The sequence below is a fragment of the Poecile atricapillus genome, chromosome 20, assembly GCF_030490865.1.
Source record: "Poecile atricapillus isolate bPoeAtr1 chromosome 20, bPoeAtr1.hap1, whole genome shotgun sequence".
NCBI classification, from domain to species: Eukaryota; Metazoa; Chordata; class Aves; order Passeriformes; family Paridae; genus Poecile; species Poecile atricapillus.
Window position 1 is genome coordinate 6,257,894 of NC_081268.1, and position 21,610 is coordinate 6,279,503.

Consider the following 21,610-nt stretch of genomic DNA (forward strand, 5'->3'; position numbering starts at 1 on the left):
TTAAGCATAAATTTGTTTCCCGCAGGAAGTGTCGTGGACCAGTCACTTGTGACCTCCCCTCACTCTTCTCCATAAAGGAGAAGCAAACCCTGTCCACCTCACCCGTGAAAGATTGTGCCGAGTTTGGGACTAAAAAAACTGATTCTTTTGAAAAAGACTCTTAGAAATGGTAACATCAAGTAACAGTTAAATGTATTTTAATTCCTTCAAACAGAAGGATAGCTTGAAGGTACAGCAGAGAAATTATTTCATTGATTTCATTCTCTTTAAAAAACAAAAAACCAAACCAAAACAAAAAAAAACAACATGGCTTCAAAATTCAGGAACAGTATCCAATAAACATAGTACTATCCTTATGCACCTGGTTTAGTGTGGTACAAAGAGCTTACAGATTCAAATGAATATCATAAATGACTGAGAAATTGATTCAGATAATGCTTGTTTACAGGGACAGAAACTATGTTGACAAAGTATGAATAAGCACACAGATAATCTCTTTTAAAAACCCCAAACCTTTCTAACTGTATTTACACACTCAGATGTAGTTGTTTCCTTTGGCACTAGAAATTACAGACAAAAGATTCCATTTTATAGCAGTTAAGCTTAAAAATAACCTTTGAGATGGTTAGGCCATATAGCCCCAGCACAGCAGTTTCACCTTTATTAAATTGCTGACAATTCTATGTTCTAACCCTGGAAATTCAGGCTAAAAAGCCTGAAGTCAGCTACCACCTGTAACAAATTTCACATGGTGGGATTAACTGGATGTGAGGAGCTCAAGCAGTGGGGAATTAATTATAGATAATTAATAAGAACAGATCTCCCATTATTATCCAAGGTGGATGTCTTTTTAAAAGTTCTTTATACACATATAAAATAAATCCAGTAAAAAATGGACACCCATTACATATATTCAGCCAAATTAGACATTAAGTGAACAGTCAGAGCACACAATGGCCAGCTGTAGTATTTCTTCAGCATTGCAAAGGATTGTGTTAATCCCTAATCATTTCCATGCTAGAAAAAAAATAAATTAAAGTAACACTTAACTAATATGGTTTATTCTTTTACCATGTCAGTTTACTCTTTAGCCATTTCCAGGAGTAAACCCTCAAATTTCACAGCAAATTCAGTATTATCAGTACAGTAGCAAGAGTATTTTGGCACCCTGTAAAATCCTAAAGAATGCACAAGAAAAATCTCTTAAGTAGCATTTAATTATCCAGACTTCTCATTTCTTATTCCTGGTATTTGACTTTACAGAGCCTGAAGCTTTGATTACTTTCAAAACAGTTTTTATAAGTTTTCTGCTAGTAACCAACCGGGATGGAACAACAATGGCACAACATTTTTCCTAAAGCATTCAAGACTAGCAAAAGATAATTTTCCTTGAGGAACTACAATTACGACTACATAAAAATTAAGTAATGAGGCATCATGGCAAGTAACAGCACATTGACCCTCTACCACAACAGGAAGCTATTTTCAATCTTACAACAAAAAGGAATCAAATTAAAAAAAACTAAAATTTATAGGACTTCATGGGTTTTGTTCCTTCTCTCTCTAGATGGTAAGAAACCATTACTGATCAACGTTGTATTTGGCTCTGCAAAGCAGGATGAGAGCAGAAGCTTTTGTTGAGATGGAATAAAGTACATGGTTGTCTTATTTTTGCATTGATCACATGAGACTGGACGTTGCATTGTCTCTGATAACTGGATTGAATCCAAGCTGGACCACACACTTACAGAATGTTTTCCCTCACACATGTTATTTGTGCACGTCTCAAACAGACACTGATCTTGTTCTGCCAAGTGTATTCTTAAGCATCAAAAAAAAGCTGAATTTGACTACAGCAAATTCTGTGAGGAAAAGGAATCAGAGAATATAACAAGTCTTCCCAGAAGACAGTCTTTTCTACACATCCAAAGAGCTGTTTGAATTTCAGATGAGCTGATAGAACACTTTTTTTTAAATATTTCAAAAGCAAAGCATGTTAAAACAACTTCCATTACATTTTGTGGAATACCAGTTCCAACAACCTCTTATGTGAAATTGTTACAAGTTTGTCAAATGCAGTCTCTTAAAATGAGAGTACAGTGTATCTAAAGCACATATACATGCTGCTACCAAGGAAAAAAAAGCAGTGAAGTAGCAACTTTTTATACATGAACTTTACTAAGAATCTTGCTCTTTGAAACAGCCCCCAAATTAGCTTGCAATTAAGTTCTGTTTTCAACTGAAAAGACTTACAAAACCAACCAAATATTTTAAGACCACCCCTTGGGTCTTTTTATTCTGAGCTTGCATGGTATTTTCATGCAAACTGATGTACTGGAGATACAGTACAGCAAATTACTAAAAATTCTACAAATCAAGTGACTTCTTTTTGCAAAACATGAATATACACCTGTGTCTTCACACACAGCACATGACCCTGCAGGGAACTCAAGAGTCAGTGTGCAGCAGGAACTACCAAAGGAAACACTTTACAGGTACTGAAATAGTGGAAACTACATGAACTGGTTCAGTCCACACAACCACAAGGCTGCATTGCACTACAGAAATACTGACAAAATGACCCCAAAAATGCCAAGAAACTACAAGCAAGTTCTAAATAGGATATAAAAACTGTTTCTTTCAGTGAAGACCAACCAGTCCCTTTGTGTACACATTTAGTTTTATTGTAACAAAGCAACTTGTACACTTTAACGTTTAAAACTGAGCATCTTTCTTTCCTTTCCAGTGAAACAAAAAAAAAAAAAACAAAAAAAAGAAAAGAAAAAAACCACCAAAAAAAAACCAAACAAAAAAAAGAATTTAAAAATAAACAAGAACAAAATTACAATAGAGAATGTCAATTCCAAATAAGATCCTACAGGTTCTGCTGATTCTCCATCAAGTGGCAGGGCTCAAAGTCATCATTAGGAGAAGATTTTATTTTAAAAGTGTCATCTTAAACTGCAAGGATGTTTGTTAAACATCACAATTAAACATGCCAAAGGAGAAGAAGCCATGTTGTCAAAATGCCCACTTAACCCACCCAAACATCTGAAACCCACCCCAGCTGACCTTCTATAACCCCATTTTTATTTTTATTTTTTTGTTGTTTTTTTTCTTTTTTTTTAAACAAGAGAAAGTAGACAGATACATGTTGGTAAATGCTAACTGTCCATATTCACATAGAGACACAGTGTAATCTCTGAGCCCAATATACAGAGAAAGAAGGAAAAAAGCTAGATTCTATGCACTACTACACAGGGGCCTAGCACTCTTCAGCTTCCAGCAGAGTGAAGGGAGCAGAAGGTTTTCTTTTTTCCCACAGAACATGGTGTGTTGAATTTATAAACAGTTTTTGTTTTGAGACAGAAAGGGATAAAAATGAACTTGAAACAGAAACTGGTAGATTCTTTTCCACTGTATTCTGCTCAAGGTATTTTCCCAAAATAAATTGTGAACCATGGTGTAGAGGAGAGAAAAAGAGACCTCAAGAGAACAAGGCGACTGAGCACAAGAAAAAAAAGACAGCAACTTGCTCCCAGGGACTGGAGAAAAATTAAGAAGGTAAAAAGGGGGTTTGGAATCCATCAGTGTTCAATTAGTCATCTTCTCCTTCATCCTCCTGTTGAAAGATAAGCAACAATTAAATAAATCTAATCACTGAACTTCAGATAGCAAATGCAGTGACCAGAACTTTTTACAGGGCTACTAATGGTGCTGTATGATCATCTCTTCCCTCACTAGAGGATGGTAACACTTGCCCTGGGTGCCCAGCTACTGACCACACAGAATTCACCCACTACATGGGTGTCCAAGGAAAACACATCAGACGTTTGAGAAACTGTGACTTAGAGTCACTACAAGCACTGACATGACTTTAACATGTGGAAAGCGAAGGGGTCATCTTTCCCCCCTCATTTAAAACTCCAAAATGCTTCACCTTTTACATGCCAAGTTCCAGGTTATAAACCAGAGCAGCCCTCCTCTCACTGCTCCTACTTTGTGCTGCTGGAAGTCAGACACACCACGCCCAGATCCGAGAAACAAAGACATTCTGAACTAAGTTCCCAACACCCTGGATGCTGAGCCTGGAATCCCACTTACTACCAAAGCAGATTTCTAATTCCTGAACCTAACAAAGTCTAACCTAGGCTGGCCATAAGCAGAAATAAACCAACAAGTGTAAAGGATGACTGGGTACATCACAAAAGCCATTTATATGTAAAGCATTGCTAGAATGCTCAGTAATGAAGTAAGAATTTTGCCACAAAAATGTACTAGTTCTCCTAGAGCACTTCCCTTACAAATTTACTGAAACCAGGTATTTCCACTGTCTCTCATACACACAAACATACTTATTACTACCTGAAACTGCTCAAGTCAATGCAGTCACAGTTCTCACACCCTGGGGTGCAGAAAAGAACCGGTTCACCTTTGTCACAATGGCTTGGTATTCTTACAAGATCCCTCTCAAACACCACATGAATGGCATGAATGGCAAGATTACTCACCTCTCCTTCCTCTCCCTCATCATCATCTTCATCTTCCTCCCCCTCATCTTCATCTCCTTCTTCATCAATATCCTCTAATCCTTCCTCCTCTTCATCATCATCATCATCCTCCTCTCCCTCCCCTTCTTCATCATCCATATCAGGAACCTTAAAGACACATTTACAACATCAACTACAGTGATCAGACTCACTCTTTCACAGAGCTGCTGTGGGTGCAGATGCCTGGCTCAGGGCTCTACCTACCAAGTAGTACTGTAGGGGATTTGGCCAGATGTCATCCTTGATGACTTCTCCCAGTTCGTCAGCTCCTGCATCAGAGTGGTCAGTGAACCAGGTGAAGAAGCTTTCTGGCTCTTCATGCTGCCTCTTCCTACTGGCTTTGTTCTGTGTCTGGCTTGAACGTTTTGTCAGGTCCTGAAAAGAAAGTTAAGAAGTTCCCTTAAGTTGTCTATGGCATTTTTTCCCCCTATAAGCACCACCTGGAAATGTACTTGTCTAAACAACCTTAAGAAGTCACCTTCCCCTCCCTATTCCAGGGTAAGTCTGTAAAACACATCTGAAACTCAAACAACTGACAGAAGATACTGCATTTCTCATGAACATGAGAGAACAGTAAACCTGCTTGTTTCTTTCAACAACCTCCACTGGAACACTGAAAACTCACAGACTCTCACATTAGATTTACATTTCCCTATCTCAGGGAAACACAAGTATGACAAGTGTTTAATGACACACTGAACTTACAAGGCCTCACAATGCCTAAATGCCACTCAAGAGTAGTTGTAATTGCAGCAACTACTACATATACCAAATTTAAGAAAGTCTCCAGATCTCTAAGCTCTGTACTCATTTGGAGATAAAAACCTATCTAGGCCTTTTTGCCTACGATTTCCCACTCTGAAGTCTTTAGTAGTAAGTGCAAAAATACCCCACACAAACTGGTAAAACACATGGTCACAAGAACACATATAAGGTCTGTATCTATCACCTTACCCTAGAAAAGAAGTGTAGTAAGTATGCAACAATCTTTTTGTTAAGTCTGAAATTAAATAAATTATTTCTTTGACCATATTGTTACACCACACTTCTAATGTTATTTTTTTTCTCCTGACAGAATGACAACATTTATAGGTTTAGACTGTTTAAGGAAGAACAATAGCAGAATTCACACAGATTTTGTGGTGCATTGCAAAGATCACTCGATTTTTCTGTACAGGAATTAAATTTCTGGTACAAAAGTTCTCAATAAAAAAAAGTAGTACTCAATACAAAAAACATTAAGTTTTCTCACTGGTCTGAGAGTGACAAAACAAGTGGCAATTTAACTGCAAGCCTCAGCTCTACATTTACAAACTCAGTTCAAAATCTTCAAGATAACACTGAAGTACTTCTACAGAAATGAACTGCAGTAAATTAATGATGTTTGAACACTGCCTGTGTGACAGATATGCCCAGATTATTGTGGATGCCGATTCTACAAAAGATGTGGCATCTGGAAAGGAAGTTCAGGAAATAGTGGAAAATATAAAACAAGATCACACACTGCTATCTGATCCCCTTAAACCTGTTGTCCTTGGAATTCTTCATTTAATAGTTATTTTAAGTAAACAACACAACACAGTCTAGATCCTGGCTAAGGAAGAGACAAGCTAATGCACTTGGTAATGTTTTCACTTAGTCACACTTGTGTTCTCCCCAATGCAATACATACCTTTCCAGATTTCCATTTGATCTCAGTCGATTTTGAAGATGGGTCTCCACTTTCATTGAGGTGAAACTCTTTGGAGAGAACTTTATTTTCAAAGTAGGGATTCTCATCAAAATACTGCAGAGTGGAAAGCAAAGAGTTAGAACCCAAAGAATGGAAAAATACATATCAAGTCAAACCTGGTACTAAACAGGTAACTGCAGAGATTTCAGTTATAAACTACAACCCAACATGCAATTACATTAAAAAAAAAAAAAAAAAAAAAGACAATAAAATCACAAGTGACTGGCTTATTTAAAGTACTTACAAAATCTATTCTGTAACCTGATTTGATGTCTTCAAATTCTGTCACCTCAACTCTGGTCAAATAATGAAGTGCTTCCTCATCTTCTTCTCCCAGGAGTGCAGATACTGAGAGAGAAGGAGGAATCCCACATTAAAAAGCCATGAAACAGGCAGGCAAAACACAGGAAACTGATAGCCAGGGAGATCTAAAAACCAACACATCTGTCCAAGCCAACTTCTCATGGCTTTTTCTTTTCAAGTTACCAGCCAACAGCCTACCCACACATACACACCCTTCCCTCTAAAACAGATTTTCATGCATGTAGTAGTTTGCCCAATCTAACCAGTCTACGAACTTATTTTCTAGGAAGTTCATTGTCAAGAGTCCCAAGGAGCCCACTTCCAGGTAGAACACAGCCAAACAATCTAAAATTCTTTTCTGTTGTTTTTTACACTTTAAGTTTCCCATGAACTGAATACAGTAGGAAACTCACAATTTAAAATGCAGAAAGAAGATTTATGATTAGTAAAAAAGATGTTCCTTTGGTCAACAAGTGCAAGAAAGAAAAAGCTTTAAAAATGCAATCTAGGACAGGAAGAAAGTGTTTTATATGCTTAGTAACAACTCCACAAGACCCTCAGATCTTTAAGACACTCACATAACAAGCAAGCAAACACTGAATTTACAGGGGGAAAAAAAAAGGGCTGCTAGAACGTACCTTGTGGGTGGTTGACAAATGTTGTTACCCAGAAATTCGGGATTTTGGCGATCAATTCTGACCTCTTCTGGAAGAATGGTTGGCGGAGTTTGTTGTATTTCTGTTCTACTTTCAAAATTTCCTCACTGGCTTGTTCATTCAGTCTGTAACAGAAAGAGCCATGTTAACCACATGGAGAGAACTGGGATTTAAGGACACATCAGAGCAGTTAACTAAAAGCTGAAAGAGTTTGATAAGTCTGCCATATTCTGCAGATGAAGTGTCCCAAAAACCCCAGAAGCTCAGAGCTGTAACAATTGTTAAAAAACCACTCTGCCAGAAGCAATCTCACTGGTTTGAATGGAGCCCTCTGAACACCTTTAACATTCTGCAGAGGTAGCCTTTTATGCACAGCAAAGCAGTGTTTTACCTCTCAAACATTTTGTCTGCATAAAACCTGCAGATGGGTAACACAGCCCTATCACCTGCTTCCTGTAACTTTTAGGCAGCTACAGCAAAGCAATTCTGCACTCTGTGCAAGTAAAATCTGAAGACTTAAAATGAACTGTTATTGTAAAAGGCAAAGCCCTGATACTGCAACAGCTTCACATGTTCACAGTTCCAACAGTCACCTGCAATCCTTGTAGAGCACTGGGCATGGAGAGAACATGCAGGGAGGGGCTGACACAGAACCCACAGCCCCAAGAGCTCTGGCATACAAAATTAACATCTCAGAGACGTTTTCTGTGTGTGTTATTGCACAAGCACATGAATATTATAATAAAAATGTATAATAAAAGCTGGTTTTTCAGCCAAGTGTTTGGTTCTTCTTGCTAACAGGGAAATACTTTAGCCAAATAGCTTACACGTTAACTTGAGAAGTCAGCGCGAAATACATTTCTATTATCAAAAATACCACAATTAATTTAAAATTTTAAACTCAAGTTCTACCTCTTTAATTATAGACAGTTAACCAAGAAACCAGGACACTTCTTTGTTATTTTAATGTCTCTAATCAAGTCAGAACACAGGTATATCTTGGCAGAGATCAAAGACAATGAGTACTACTGCGTTTTCACTTTACTAAACACTTTCACTTTTGTCAGTTTCTGCTAAAAGATTTTAAAAGTTAGATAATGTTTACCTGTCTATTTCATTCTGTACTTCATCAATGTGTTCAATTGCTTCCTGTTGCTCTTTTTCTGAAAAACAAACGAAAACGTGTCAATATCCCTTCATTCACAAGCCTGACAAATCACCTGGGGCTTCTCTTTATTCTCTAGTGATCTACTGCAGAAGTTCCCAAGTTTTGAGGCCTTTTAAGTCTTCTGACATTTAATAGAAAAACACCAGTTTTACAGGGTGTGCTGCAGCTAAAGTGCAGCAAAGTTTGACAAAATAGCCCTTGAAGTGAGTTTACCCCTAGAAACCGCAGCTCACATCCCACTACACTGTTTTACAAGCCAACTTAAATTATAAGTCAATAATAATTTAATTAAAAAGTAATAAGCCACATTTGCTACAACCAACACATTTGAAGAAACATAAAGTAATTTACAGAGTACTGGAATATCAATAGAAATAGCCTATCTAGGCACATGCCACCTTCCAAAAACCTTAAAGAACGTCCGAAAGGACAAATATATATGAAAGAGACGCGAAAGCCGCCGTTTGGCAGATATTTTCTAATGGGCACTTCCCCTGGACCAAGTTTGGCGGAGGCCTGGGTTACGGAGCGCTGTTTACCCACCGCGCGGGAGATGAATGAGCGGCAGCGGGAAGCGGCTGGAGCGGAGCAGCGCCCGGTGCGCGTCCCGCACGGCCCGGTCGCGCTGGGGGACAGCTCTGCCTCACCCCTCACGAGCGCAGGGGACGCACGTGGGGAAGGCGCTGCAGCCGGGGCCAACCCCGACCTTTAAAAGCCGAGATCGCACGTGGGGCCGGCGCGGGCGGCCCCAGCACCGCGTGTCTCCGCCGCTCCATCCCCGCGCGGCCCGGCAGCACCACGCGGCCGCGGCCGGCGCGGGAGGCGGCGGCGCATCATGGCGGCGGCGGCGGAGCACAATGAGGCTCCGCGGATGCTGCTCCGGGAGGGGCGGCGGGGGGGTCCCGCTGCTCCGCCGAGCCGCAGCGCCCCCCGCCCGGCCCCGCGGGGAGGGAAGCCGGGCCGGCAGCGCAGACAAAAGGGCGCTAACATGGCCTCCTCCCGCCGCCGCCGGGCCTGCACATCCGCCCGGCCGGGCCCGCGCTCCGCCCGCCCCCGGCGCGGCCGCGGCCCGTGCGGCGGGGGAAAATGGCGGTCGGCGCGAGGCGGAGGCCGCGCCGGCTGCCGCCATTCCCGTCCCGCCCCCGGCGCGGCCTCACCTGAGGTCTCGTCGGCCCCATCGTGGTTGGAGTTCAGCTCCTTCTTACTGACTTTGGCCGCCGGCGCCGACATGTTGGTGGCTGCGGAGCGCGGAGGGCGGGAGGGAGGGGGGGGCTGCAATGGGGCTGCGCGGGGGGGGGGGCCGGGCACTGACTCCTCCTGCTCCTGCTGCTGCTATTGCTGCTGCTGCTGCCGCTGCCGCCGCCACTCAGGTCCTTCCGCCGCCGCGGCGCTCCCGCCTCCTCCGCGCGGTCCTGCCGGATACCGGGGCGGCAACGGCGCCTCTCACTCCCCTCGCGCTCCCTCGCCCAGAGCCGCCACCGCCGCCTCCTCCTCTGCTGCTGGCGAGGGGCGGGCACGCGGCGCGCATGCGCGGCCCCCCCCGCCCGGCCGGGCCACGACGGCCGCACCGCGCGTGCGCACCGAGCCCCCCGCCCCGGGCGCGCTGTGCCGCGGGCGGTGCGATGCGCAGGCGCACTGCGCTCCGCACACACACACACGCCGGGGAGGCCCCGCGTGCGCAGCCGCGCAGAGGCCGCGCCCCCTGAACGCCCCAAGCAGGGCGCTCATTGGTCGGAGAGCGCTAGGGGGGCGTGGCCGCGGCGCGGAGACACAGAGGACGGCGCGCGCGGGAGGGCGGGGGCGCGCGCGGGGTGTGTAGGAGAAGGGGCCGCGCATGCGCGGGCTGCACGTGCCCGCGCGGCCTCGCTATGGCGGCGCGCGCGAGGCCCCGAGAGTCCCGCCCCCGATCGCCCCGTCCCCTCACGGCCGTGGGGACAGCGACCCTCGGTGCGGCCGGGATGGGGCTCGTCATCTCTCCCGACCGGGTGACATCGAGGGGCAGGGATGGATTTCGGGACCCCCGATCCCCAAACGGTTCTCAGAAGGCTCCGGTGCCGCTGCCTGAGGCGTTCCCCTGGGACTAGGCTCAGCGCTTCCCTGCCGGGAAAGAGGTCGCGTTTCCAGCCTGCAGTGCTCTGGGGATTTGGCATCCACGTCTCCCTGTGCTACCTGCCTTACCTGGGACATGGCACAAAGCAATTATGGAATAACCAAGGTTGGAAGAGACCTTTAAGAATATCATGTCCAATGCTCACCCAGTACTGCCACTGTAAGCCCCCAAACCATCAAAGCACATCACCCAGTGCCAGATCCAGACACCTCTTGAACACCTCCAGGGATGGTGACTCCACCTGTTCCAATGCATGGCCACCTTAGCAGGGAAAAATCTCTCTCAAGTATCTTACCAGAATCTCTCAGCTTAAGGCCAATTCCTCTTGTCCTCTCACCGCAGGCAAGGCTGAAGAGACCGGCCCTCACCTCCTTTCAGGTGGTTGTGGAGAGCAATGAGGTGCCTCCTGAGGCTCCTCGAGACTAAACAAACCCATATAAATAACTTGGGACATGCTGTGTTGAGGGCCCTGTCAGTCACATCCAGCTCAGTTACTGGAGAGCTCGACTCCAGAAGGTCACAGAGCTGCCTGCCAGCACACCTGCCACTGCACTGAGAGCAGGCAGACTTTAAATAACCCTTTTTGTCCCTTTCCTGTCCACCTGTCATGGAAGAGCTCAGTGCAGCTCCACAGCTACAACTCGCCCGCGTTTGCTCTTAAAGGAATAGCCGAGTCACTCTCTTCTAGCAAAAGCAGCAGCACCTCATTCACAGCGGAGTGTCAGGATACAGATCAGGTTAAGAAACAAGTATGGTTTTGATGAAGTAGGAATTTGCTGTCTGTGTTTGCTTCCCCAATGATACAACATTAGCATAGCCTTCCTGCTCAATTCCTGTTTTGCCTCTTCAAGTTGCTCTTCTACTGGACCTACTCAATGAGGCCTGGATTAGTTCCTGCCTCTTCAGAAATCTTGGCTATACTTTTCTGAATCCTGCTTCCACCTGTTGCTTCCAAATCCCCATTGTTTTTTCCTTTTGTATTCCCACCAGCTGTCACTTCCCACCAGCTATGTCCTCGCTTCCACTGCCACCCACAAGGGCTGCCACATGAGCAAGGTTTGTATTGTGCTTCCCTGTGCAAACAGCAGGAGAGAGGAGCTGCCATCCCTTACTTCTCTGGTTTCACCTACAGCAATTGTAACCACTGGGCATAAAAGGTAAGTAAAGCACCACAACTTTATGACTGCAAGATTATGAAATCCTTCCCAAGGAGGGGGATGTCTCAAGGCCCTCCTGAAGCCCATCATAGCGAGACGACTCTTTCCTTATTCTGTCTGCATCTCCCAAGATTGATTAATATGGATAATCTTCCAGTTCAGACAAGGTAAATTCATGTGTGGAGCTTGGTTTTCTTCCTTCTGTTTCATTTGGGTGTCTTGATTATGCAGTTGTATCTGCTTAGTTTTTTTTCCTCTTTTCTCACCTGTAATTTACTATATTGTCTTTCTCTAGATTAGTCTTTGAAGGTCTACAATTTGAAGTAAAGATGGCAAGTTTGAAAGCTAGTTTCAAGCAGGAACAAGTGGCACCTGTCAGTTCCCTACTAGAACCCCTTGTTTAGTCTATAAATTACCAGGTATTCCTGATGTACACAATTATGGTGATACACTGATGTATCTAAAACTAAGTAATCATGAATTTTAACTGCTGTACTTTAAAAATAAATTCAAAAATCCAATATCTGTTTTGACTACCATAAAACTATTATCAACATAAAATGGTATATTGATTATATATAAATATTTAAAATAATACAATATGTAAATATTAAAATAAATTAGTTTAATATCCCTGAGACAGTAACAAAAGAACCCCCAAAAATGTAGAGAGTTTATTAATTAATATTCAGTTACCTCCCTTCAAATCTTTCTAATGTTTTCTTGACCTGTAACTAACCTCTAAGGCAGTTTTAGTCCTTGAATAACTGCTGAGGGTTTAAATGCAAATTTTCTTCAAGAATTGACTAAACTGAGTCAATTTTCTTTCTTTGTAAAGGAAATCTCATATTTGCTCCTTGAATTTAAAGTTCAGATCTCCAGTGTTTCTTTCCTTGGTTAGATATGTTACTACAAGACAGAGACATAATTGGTAATCATGCTTATTTTCTGGAATGTCAAGTCAGCTGTAAGTTTTAAACTTGAACCCCCAATCTGGCAGATGAAATCAGAAAATGTGCTAAAATCCTCTTAAATATAATGCAGTGATGTGTGAAAAAAAGAATACATCTTCCCCTAAGTATTTCTGCAAGGCAAAATGGGCATATATATATATATGTATATGATCATGCAAGTAAGTCAGTGTAATTAATAGCAACTCATGGTTTCACAGCCTTCCATCCCAAAGAATTGTAAATTATAGTAGCGAAATATAAAACAAGGATCATTTTACCATCACTGAAATGCAACCAACTACTTAACAATAGTGCATCTATGCTGAGAGCCTGGTTTTCCACAAGGAACTTGCAGGCTTGGGCTCTGTAGTGGGAACAAAGATTCCACCTTAAAGTGCAAGATAAATTTTTAGAGTATATGAAAGCTTTCAAGTTACTGAGTACACCTGTGAGTTGAAGGCACATTTCAAGAATACACAAGCTTGTACTTGATAGCAAAGCCTGACTGGCACATCAGGGCTTGCTGGGAGCCACAGGCAGAGACACAGGGCTGGTTTGCTGTGTGTGATCAGTCTGACAGCCCCCAGGAGCTGCTGAGCCTCCTCGGCACTACACACACAGTTTGGCACACACATTAACCAGTCAAATACCAGCTCCAACTGTTTATTCATCTCCACTAGTCACAGACCTTCCCAGTCAAGCATTCATGTTAGAACTGAAGGGTGAGATAATGACAGAAGAATCTTCCACATGTCCTCACAGTCCTCACAGTTGTTGCAGTTTAAACCTTCAGATGAAAATATTTCAGGGCTGGTAATTGCCTTGAAGCAGGACAGCAGTTCAGTAGCACAGACAACAGGCAGTGACTAACAATATGTCACTGAATAAATCCAGTCATCCTATTTGTATTAGTTTTTGTTTTTATTTTTTATGAAATTTCCATTATGACATTATTGCTAAACCTGACTTTTATTTTATTCTACACCAACATCTTTAACTTACCAAAGCACCTGCTTGTAATCCATGAAGAGATGTATGGTCACATAACGCCTGTGCTTGTTCCCAGATACTAGAGGCAAAGAGGCATTCAGATTATTCTTTAAAATATTAAATTGAAAGTCAACAAAACCTTAGACACTTTTGAACAAAATGCATAAGCTTTTCAGACATGTTGAGGACTAGATAAAACTGTACCTTGTGCTTCTGCTAGGAGATAATACAGAAGATCCTCTCCATCTTCACCACTCATAGTGAAACAAAGAGAAACAAAATTTCTACAGTCAATTTATAAATGTTTGCTTTCCAGGATTTTAACTCTGGCCAATTCTTAAAACTCTTATTTATCATCTCCTCAGTCCTACACCAGGAAAACTTGCTGAATCCTAGGCAAAGCTGACTATCACTTCTAGATTCGGTCCCTTGGGAATAGCACTGGAGGCAAAAATTTTACACTCTGTGTATTTCATCCATTGTCTTGTTACCAAGTGGCAGCAGTCTTTGTGGGAATCATTAAAAACTTCCCTGGTTAAGTAGAGCACTACTGATATTTGAACTCTCAGGGGGAGTAACCTCTGTCTCTATCCAAAAAGTATCAGATAAAAATAAACATACACAACATTGCTCAGCAAAGAATGGGTACATTAATTACAATTCATTAGTCTGAAGTTGGCATTACTCAAAAATTTACAGTGTGTATTGAGTCCCGTGTAGGAGTATGGTGACAGGAAAGGTGAGACAAAAGACAGGAAAACATGTAGGAATCTGTCATACACAGTTTTTGCTATAATAATACGTTGTGCACATTATTCTTTTCATCTGAGAATGTCAAAGCTCATTTTAAAAATATATTTAAATGTGAGGAAAGTAATTCTTTTACTGGTAGGTCAACTGAATGCCAGAGTTATTCAGAGTTATTGCTCATTAGAGCCAGAGATGGAACTCAGGAATAGAACTGGTCTCCAACTTCAGCTACATAAAATGCTGCACAAGTTGCCAACAATGATCTGTGAGTGGAATTTGGTTAATTGTGTCAGTCTGTAGGAACAGTTATAATTTTTTGGTATTACAATAGCTCTGAGAGTCCTGCAACTGTAATCCCTGCATTCGAGTTTCTACCTGCACAAACAACAAAGAGTGGCTCTGGCTTGGAAGAATGTGAAGTCTTTCAGGACATAGTTTGACAAACTGTTTTTTGGTAAAAGTTCCTATTTACGCATTCCCCACCACACATTCCTCCCGTCTTCCCCTTTACACTGTTCCTGCATTGTGCCAGTGATTTTTTTTTTTTGTGTGTGTGTGTGTTAAATTGAATCTGAATCTGATTCCAATTAGAAATAGTCCCCACAACCCCTTTTTTTTAAACTCAGGCTAGTACTCTGTTCTGGTTCCCTGGTGCAGATGCAGGAACAATGTAAGAGAGTCCCATGAAGACAGGAATGAAAGAGTGAGGAACACATTGCACGAGTTTCACTTAGCAGAGGTGTTTGTCAAACGGTGCCCTTAACTGAGCCCAACCATGACAAGGTTCTAAATACAACTGGTGTGAAAAAACAGCAGTTTGTTTTTGTAAGTTTTTTAAAATTAACACAAACAAGTGGAAAATATCAGTAAACAAAAGAGCAGCTCTGCCACCTCAGGTGATACTGTAAAAACTTTCAGAGTATAAATTGAGGTCATTGACAAAACAGCTTCCTTTCCCCTTTGGAGTCAAAACGAATGTCTCTCAGAAACACACAAAGGAAATAACCTTTAAACTCCATGTTTGTTTTTGCAGCGGTACGACTGGAAAATAATTTCATCTGCCTTTGTAAAGGGGGGGTGGAGTGGTGTAAAACAAAGTAGAGACCATTTCCCTCCCACCACAGCCGTACATCTATTATCTGACTCACCACTTCTGGGACTCCTTCTGGCAGCTCTGGTTTTATTGCACTGAAAATTCCAGCCTATGAAAATATTCTTTATTTTCAGGTTTATTTTGTTCACTGCTTCGTTCGGGTCAGTATTCCTTCCTTTAGGGGTCTGGAACTCGACATTCAGCAAGGGCTGGATTTTGCTGTTCTTAAGCCTTGTGAGAAGGACCAGCTTACTGGAAGGAAGGGGGGAGGGAGAGGAAGGGGGAGGAGAGTCCATATCTGAAGAGAGACTCCAGACTAGAGAAATTTTACTGACATCCATTCAGTTTCCAGCGGGGTCTCCTTCAAGGGCTTTTACTGAGCTCCAAGGGCCCCTGCAATTCACAGCAGCATTTACATGCAACGTTTCCCTCTGGGAGTTAAGGTATAACTGTACTCCTGGATAATAATCACAAAGAATACCACCAGACTCCCATTGAAATGTCAACCAGCCACTACTGTTGTAGAGACTAACAAAGAGATGCTAATATAATTAATTATGAAGCCTCAGTACCCTCATTAACACATCTTTAGTGCCTAGATCTTTGAAAATCAGCTGTATAAAGTGACTGTCAGAGTTAATTCCTTATAAATTGCCTCCTGTCACATGCCAGCACTGCAGCAAGTTCTCTTAGGCCTTGATGCTAAGAAATCTGGAGGGTTTTTAAGTTCTGATGCAGTTTTATTGGTGTTATTAAAGGTGTAAGCTGTTGTATAAGCAGTTTGTCAGGCTAGAGTAAAGAAAAATAAAAATGCCTTTAGTCAGCCCAGCTTACACAGTTGGTGGCATAAATAGGAAAAGTTTCAGCCAATTAAATGGAAAACTAAGAACAAAAGAAAAAACAGGAATGAAAGGTGTCACATAATTTGGCATTTAAATGTTTCCGGACCTTTTTTTAAATTTGAGGATTGCAGCCAGTTTATAGCTCGCCCTCCTACTGCTGCCTTTACGACAGCATTCCAGCTCCAGGCCTCATTCCAGAGCATCCTCGTTCCCCTCCACTCCCGCTCACAAATATATATTTCAATAGGCTTAGGCTACATGGAGTTCCAAAACCAGCATGTAATTGGTGCAATTGTCTTTTACACTTCTCCAGAGAGAGCCACATTCATGCTGCTTAAGTCTTGTTTTGTCATGTTTTCCCTTTCCTTTTCTTTTCAAGCTGGACTGGGATCAGTGTTGGGAACCCTACGTATATACTGAAGAAAGAAGTTACAGAAACGGGCTGTATGGGTGTTTCATTCTGTTATTTCTCAGTACCAGACTGTCACTCTGCTACAAGATAAAGGGAGGCGATAAAAAGAAAGTGATCATTACAAATCACTTGGCATTTTCTGCGAGCAGTTAGAACACTCACACTGACATATCCAATTTGTCTATACAAGATACTCTGCTTCCCTTCATCTTCCATGTGCTTTTGAGAAGGTGATAATCTTTCTGCAGTGCATAAGTTTGTAAAGTTATCTCTCTGTGCTTGTAGAATACGTTCCAGGGTTCTTTGTAATCTCTGTTATACCTGGGATGAAAAAAAATCAAATGAGATATTTGCCATTTAAGAACTGGCTTTCACAGTAAGTGCTTTTGCTGGTCTAGCTAACCTGGCAATATGCAAACTCTCTAAATGGAGATAAATTTATATCAGTAAAAGCAGTCCTTGCAAATGTGTCTTTTCTGCTGCATTAGTTAACAGGGTAGGAACATTATTTTGTTTTCCACTCTTAAATTCTATATCCATACCCCAGCAAAACTAAGATGTATTTATTGAACATTCAGTGTTCATAGAAATGTTTTAGAAATTAAAGTGACATGCTTGAAATTAAATAAATACAGACATTTCTGAAGAGCGACCCAGAACTATCCTGCGAATTCTGCTTGCTTGCTTTACACAAGCACAAATCTGATGGTACCAAGTAGAATGTAACAATTTATTTCTGAATGTCATTTTTTGAAACCACACTTTTGCCAAGGAGACCCAGTTCTGTTTAAAGGATTAATATCTGTCCACATTGCTTTCTAATATAGCTACTGCCTTTGAACATAGCAGTTAAAATTCCAACAACTGTTTGAGATACTACAGACATAATACGAGTTGATGAAGTGATATACAGAACAGATAACTAATTTTTAGTCATGCATGGTTACTGAATATGGGATTAATTTAAGGGATCTCTGTTTTCTTTCATGCTGTCAGCACTGCAAAGGGTCAGGTACCTTTGAGGAGTGGCACAGCAGATTGTAGTTTTATTTCTGAGATGAGATGCTGGACGTGCTGCTACGAACTCAGCAGGAACTAGAGGCTGCGGAAACCAAAAGGAGAGAGACACTGCCAGTCACCTTGTTGACAGCAGCAATCCCCTGCCCAAGGCAGAGACTCCCAGCTGCCAGTGAGTTCAGAACACCATGGCAGCCAGGATTCAGGATCCTGAGCCTTACACAGATGCCTCTTTGGACAATCCATGGCACTCGGCCCCGTGCCAGCTCTGCTTGCCATTCCAACCCTGCCGGCAGTGCCTTTGTGCCCCTGTGGCGGTAACTTGCTGCCACCTGCCACAGAGCTTCCCCCCTGCTCCTTCCTGGTCTGGTTACACTTGACTAAAATCTTTGTCTTATTATTAATCGTGAAGGAATGAATAGGGGATGAACAATACCTGTACAGGGCAAGAAACTGCAGCCGTATTTATAACAAACCCCTGACTAATTCTGCAAAGCATAGTAGATCATGATTTTAATGGAGATGGATTATTTTGATAATGTATCATGTCTTTTGGTGTAACAGGACTTCAGAAGCAAGCTGACATCTTCTGCTAAGATAGAAAAATAGGTTTTCAAAGCAAAAAGGGCACAACATTTGCAGGGACATTTGAGAGGGGAGGACAGGGAAAAGGAGGTCACAAATTAGAGAAAATGCATGAGTCCATTACAGATGGCAATGGAAAAGAAATAGGTGGGGGATTCACACAGCTTGGGGTAACACACAGAGTCCATACGAGGACCTGAACCCTCATCAAGCTATTGAGCACCTGGTGGGGTACATGGGCATGGGCTCAACACTGACAGTTGTGGGGACCTCACTTCCCTCAAGGTTTGGTGAATTTTAAAATAACAAATTTCTAACAAAAAAGAAACATGTGAGTAACTGATCAGATATTGTCTGTACTCAAATAACAAGCACAAAATATCAGCATAAAGCCACTTCAAACTCCAGATTACATCCTTTGGTTAATGCAAAGGCAATAAAGAGTTCAGTGCCCAGGCCTCAGCCAGACCACATCTGTCAGCTCGGGCTGTTCAGCAGCGCACACGTAGGACTGGAACAATTCGGGAACGGAATTAGGTCTTGCTGGTTGTAGAAGCTGGAGAAACAAGTAGGTTCTGCAGTGACAATTTTTTGAAACAAACCCTTTCTGTTGGTTGAAGAGTTTTGTTTGTTGGCTGTGGTTTGCTTTGAATAAACGAGAACATCTGTAAAGTTCTGTTCCTCTGAACAGTCATCAATCGCCCAAGGCAATACCTTCGATCCCCTGACAAGCCACTCCCTGCCAGACTAAGCCCAAGAACTCTTTCTCATGGCCGGATTGATTGGTGCATGTTGTTTTATTCTTCTTTACATGCATCTGTTTGGGGTGAAAGGAATGGAGGGGAAGGCGTAAAAGGAGAAGGCTCAGTTATGTCTCTCCATTTTCGGGTACAATCTGCTGTTTCGCCTCTCTGGAGCCTCAACGGAACTGAATAGCTGCATTTATCGCAAATCGAGGGCAGCGACTGCACCCACTAGTGGGGGAATTTTTACTGAGATGCAGCTCCGAGCATTTCTTTCGCTCAGGTCACAGCGATCACACGCTGGCGTGCAGCTTCTTGTTACAGCTCACTCTTTTTTCTGATGCTTTCCTCCTCGCTTTTGTTTTTGTTTTCTCTTCACCTCAATCTTCTCTTGTTTTCTGATGCTGATTTACTCCATTATGTGAAAGTGAAAACTTCCTACACTTTGTCTTCTGAAACAGGGAGGCAAAAGCACAGATGAGCCCTGTAAAAGCAGCCACTTTAGAGAGACTGGGTAGCCTCAGGCAAATAACAGCCCTCCCCCACTCATCGCCGATTTTGTCTTATTTCTGATGATAAGAAGACAAAAACATCCATATATCTGATACTGCCAGGCCAGGAAAAAAAAATAAAAAAAACCTTAAAAACAATGTAAGATTTCTTGAAATACCTTTGATATATTGAAACCCCAGCAAATCAGAGAAATTGGACTAAAGGATCAAAGTGCAGTTACTTAGAACAGTCCTTGTCTGGAGCTGTTTGCTCCTTTCTCATCCTCAGGGAAGAAAAAGCCCAGACATGCACCACAATACAGGGAACATGTTCAACATTTGCAGCAACTTTGCATACTACTGGCTAAAAAAATTTATTTATTTCAGTCTGTTTCGCATACTTAAATTCCAGTTTTCTTATCTCTTTGCCATCTTAAAAACCCACAAACTTTTCTCCTTAAGTTCCCCCTGACAAAAAGTTTTCAAATTGCAGTTTTAAGTTTTTTAAATTGCAGTTTGTGCTTAGCATTTTTATGATGATGCAGCCCGTATATTAATTCACACTCATTATATTTACTCCTCTACTAAAGAGTAATATGCCTTGGCAGTTGTAATCATACCAATTAAAGATAATTTAATGATGACTGAAGATGATCTATTTATAGAGGATGAATCTTAAATATTAAGGCCCTCTTAAGAAAACCACTGTGCTATTGGGTTCAAATATTTAGTATCAGTTTTTCAACACATGAAAAGCTGCCCCATGCATTGGCCCAGAGCAAGGAGCCTGCCTGCAGGAGAAGTGGACTGGGAAATTGCTCAGAGTTACATTCAGGCAGTCTCTGACTGCCACTGTTTGTGCTTCCACATGAACCAGCTGCTGCTGGAGATGCCAAGCTTGAACTTTGGAAATTCAGATTAACTCCTGTGCTAATCAGAGAGAGATGACAGGGCTAAAAGGGCCATCAGTCCAGCTCAAGAGTGTTTATGCTTTTATTTTCTTGGCTCCTCTATGGGTTATTGTGATGGGCCACACCAGCCAGGGGAGAAATCACAGCAGGTACCCAGCCAGGATTTGAAATTCCAGAGGATTTAGTTCCATTGAGACTTTTTGCTTTTGAGGGGGGTGCCACTGAACCTCTTTCTGTTCCAGTTTCACTGTCTGTAAAATGGCTATATGAGTTCTTTACCAGGCATTTAGGGATTCTTAATTCACTATTCATTGTGTAGTACTTAAAATTCCTCAGAAGAACTATTGCACTCGGCTGTGATATAAATGAACTTGCAAGTGCTCAAGAGGTGAAAGCACTACGACCACTCTGCTGAGCTCCTACTCTATCCTGCAAGTTTGACGTCTACACACAGGCCAGACTCCTTCCCAGCAACAGCCGGAATAACTCCACTGAAGTTGGTGCATCTGTGCCTGCTTATGCCAGCACTAAATTTAGCCTGTGCATTCATCATCAAGTTGTTCCACTGAGTTAGTTAGAAAAAATCTCCAAGCAGAGTCATACCTGTTAGGAATAATCACTTAGAGAAGCTGCATTCAGTGTCCCTGCGGACAGGAACAGCACAGGTTATCCAGGTGCAGGGGCTGTCACCCCGGTACCGGCCCCGCGGGCGTGCAGCGGTAATTCCCCCCTCAAAGCCACTAGAGAGCAAAGCAACCAGGCAGAGCACACCCCGGGCACTAGGTGTACATTGAGCCGGCCCCATTTCTGGGCAAACACACGGTCATAGCCAACTAGAGCTTCCCTCACAAGGCGGCCCAGCCCTCCCGCTCCCCCGCGCTCTGCTTTGTCGCCCCCTCCCCGCCGCCATCTTAACTCCTGGCAGCCCCGCGCCCTTCGCCCGCGCTGCCATTCGTGCCCCCAGCGGCGCGGCGGGACCAGCCGGGCCCCAGCGCAGCTACGGCGGGAGCGCCCGAAGGGGAAGAAGAAGCCTCCGCCGGCCCTATGGCTCCAGTGAAAGTGCCGGGATAGGCCGCACCCCTCTCCCGCACGGAGCCGCCGCCCGCCCAGCACCGCCGCTCCACGCCCTTCCCCAACATGGCCGCGC

The 21,610-nt window shown here is 42.9% G+C and overlaps 1 protein-coding gene and 2 long non-coding RNA genes across 5 annotated transcripts; 1 reads left to right on the top strand and 2 right to left on the bottom strand.

Annotated features, from left to right (window-relative positions):
• Positions 1–2,662: 2,662 nt before the first annotated feature.
• SET (SET nuclear proto-oncogene) lies at positions 2,663–9,938 on the bottom strand. Its single transcript, XM_058853602.1, has 8 exons — positions 9,567–9,938; positions 8,347–8,404; positions 7,224–7,366; positions 6,527–6,630; positions 6,223–6,336; positions 4,755–4,925; positions 4,512–4,658; positions 2,663–3,622 (listed from the first exon to the last, which is right to left on the bottom strand). The coding sequence occupies exons 1-8, from the start codon at positions 9,637–9,639 to the stop codon at positions 3,599–3,601; spliced, it is 834 nt and encodes a 277-aa protein (XP_058709585.1). The 5' UTR covers positions 9,640–9,938; the 3' UTR covers positions 2,663–3,598.
• Positions 9,939–10,820: 882 nt separating this feature from the next.
• On the top strand, positions 10,821–12,191 carry LOC131586596 (uncharacterized). The gene is made up of 4 exons (XR_009279181.1): positions 10,821–11,268; positions 11,510–11,575; positions 11,652–11,843; positions 11,972–12,191. It is a non-coding gene; the product is annotated as an uncharacterized LOC131586596 (long non-coding RNA).
• Positions 12,192–13,203: 1,012 nt separating this feature from the next.
• Positions 13,204–21,608, bottom strand: LOC131586597 (uncharacterized). 3 transcript variants are annotated; one of them, XR_009279184.1, is made up of 5 exons: positions 21,067–21,608; positions 17,733–19,545; positions 15,518–15,714; positions 13,632–13,873; positions 13,206–13,416 (listed from the first exon to the last, which is right to left on the bottom strand). It is a non-coding gene; the product is annotated as an uncharacterized LOC131586597 (long non-coding RNA). The 3 variants fall into 3 exon arrangements; XR_009279182.1 differs by having other exon boundaries at positions 13,204–13,873; XR_009279183.1 differs by lacking the exons at positions 13,206–13,416; positions 13,632–13,873; positions 15,518–15,714 and adding an exon at positions 16,952–17,037.
• Between the last annotated feature and the right edge of the window lie 2 nt (positions 21,609–21,610).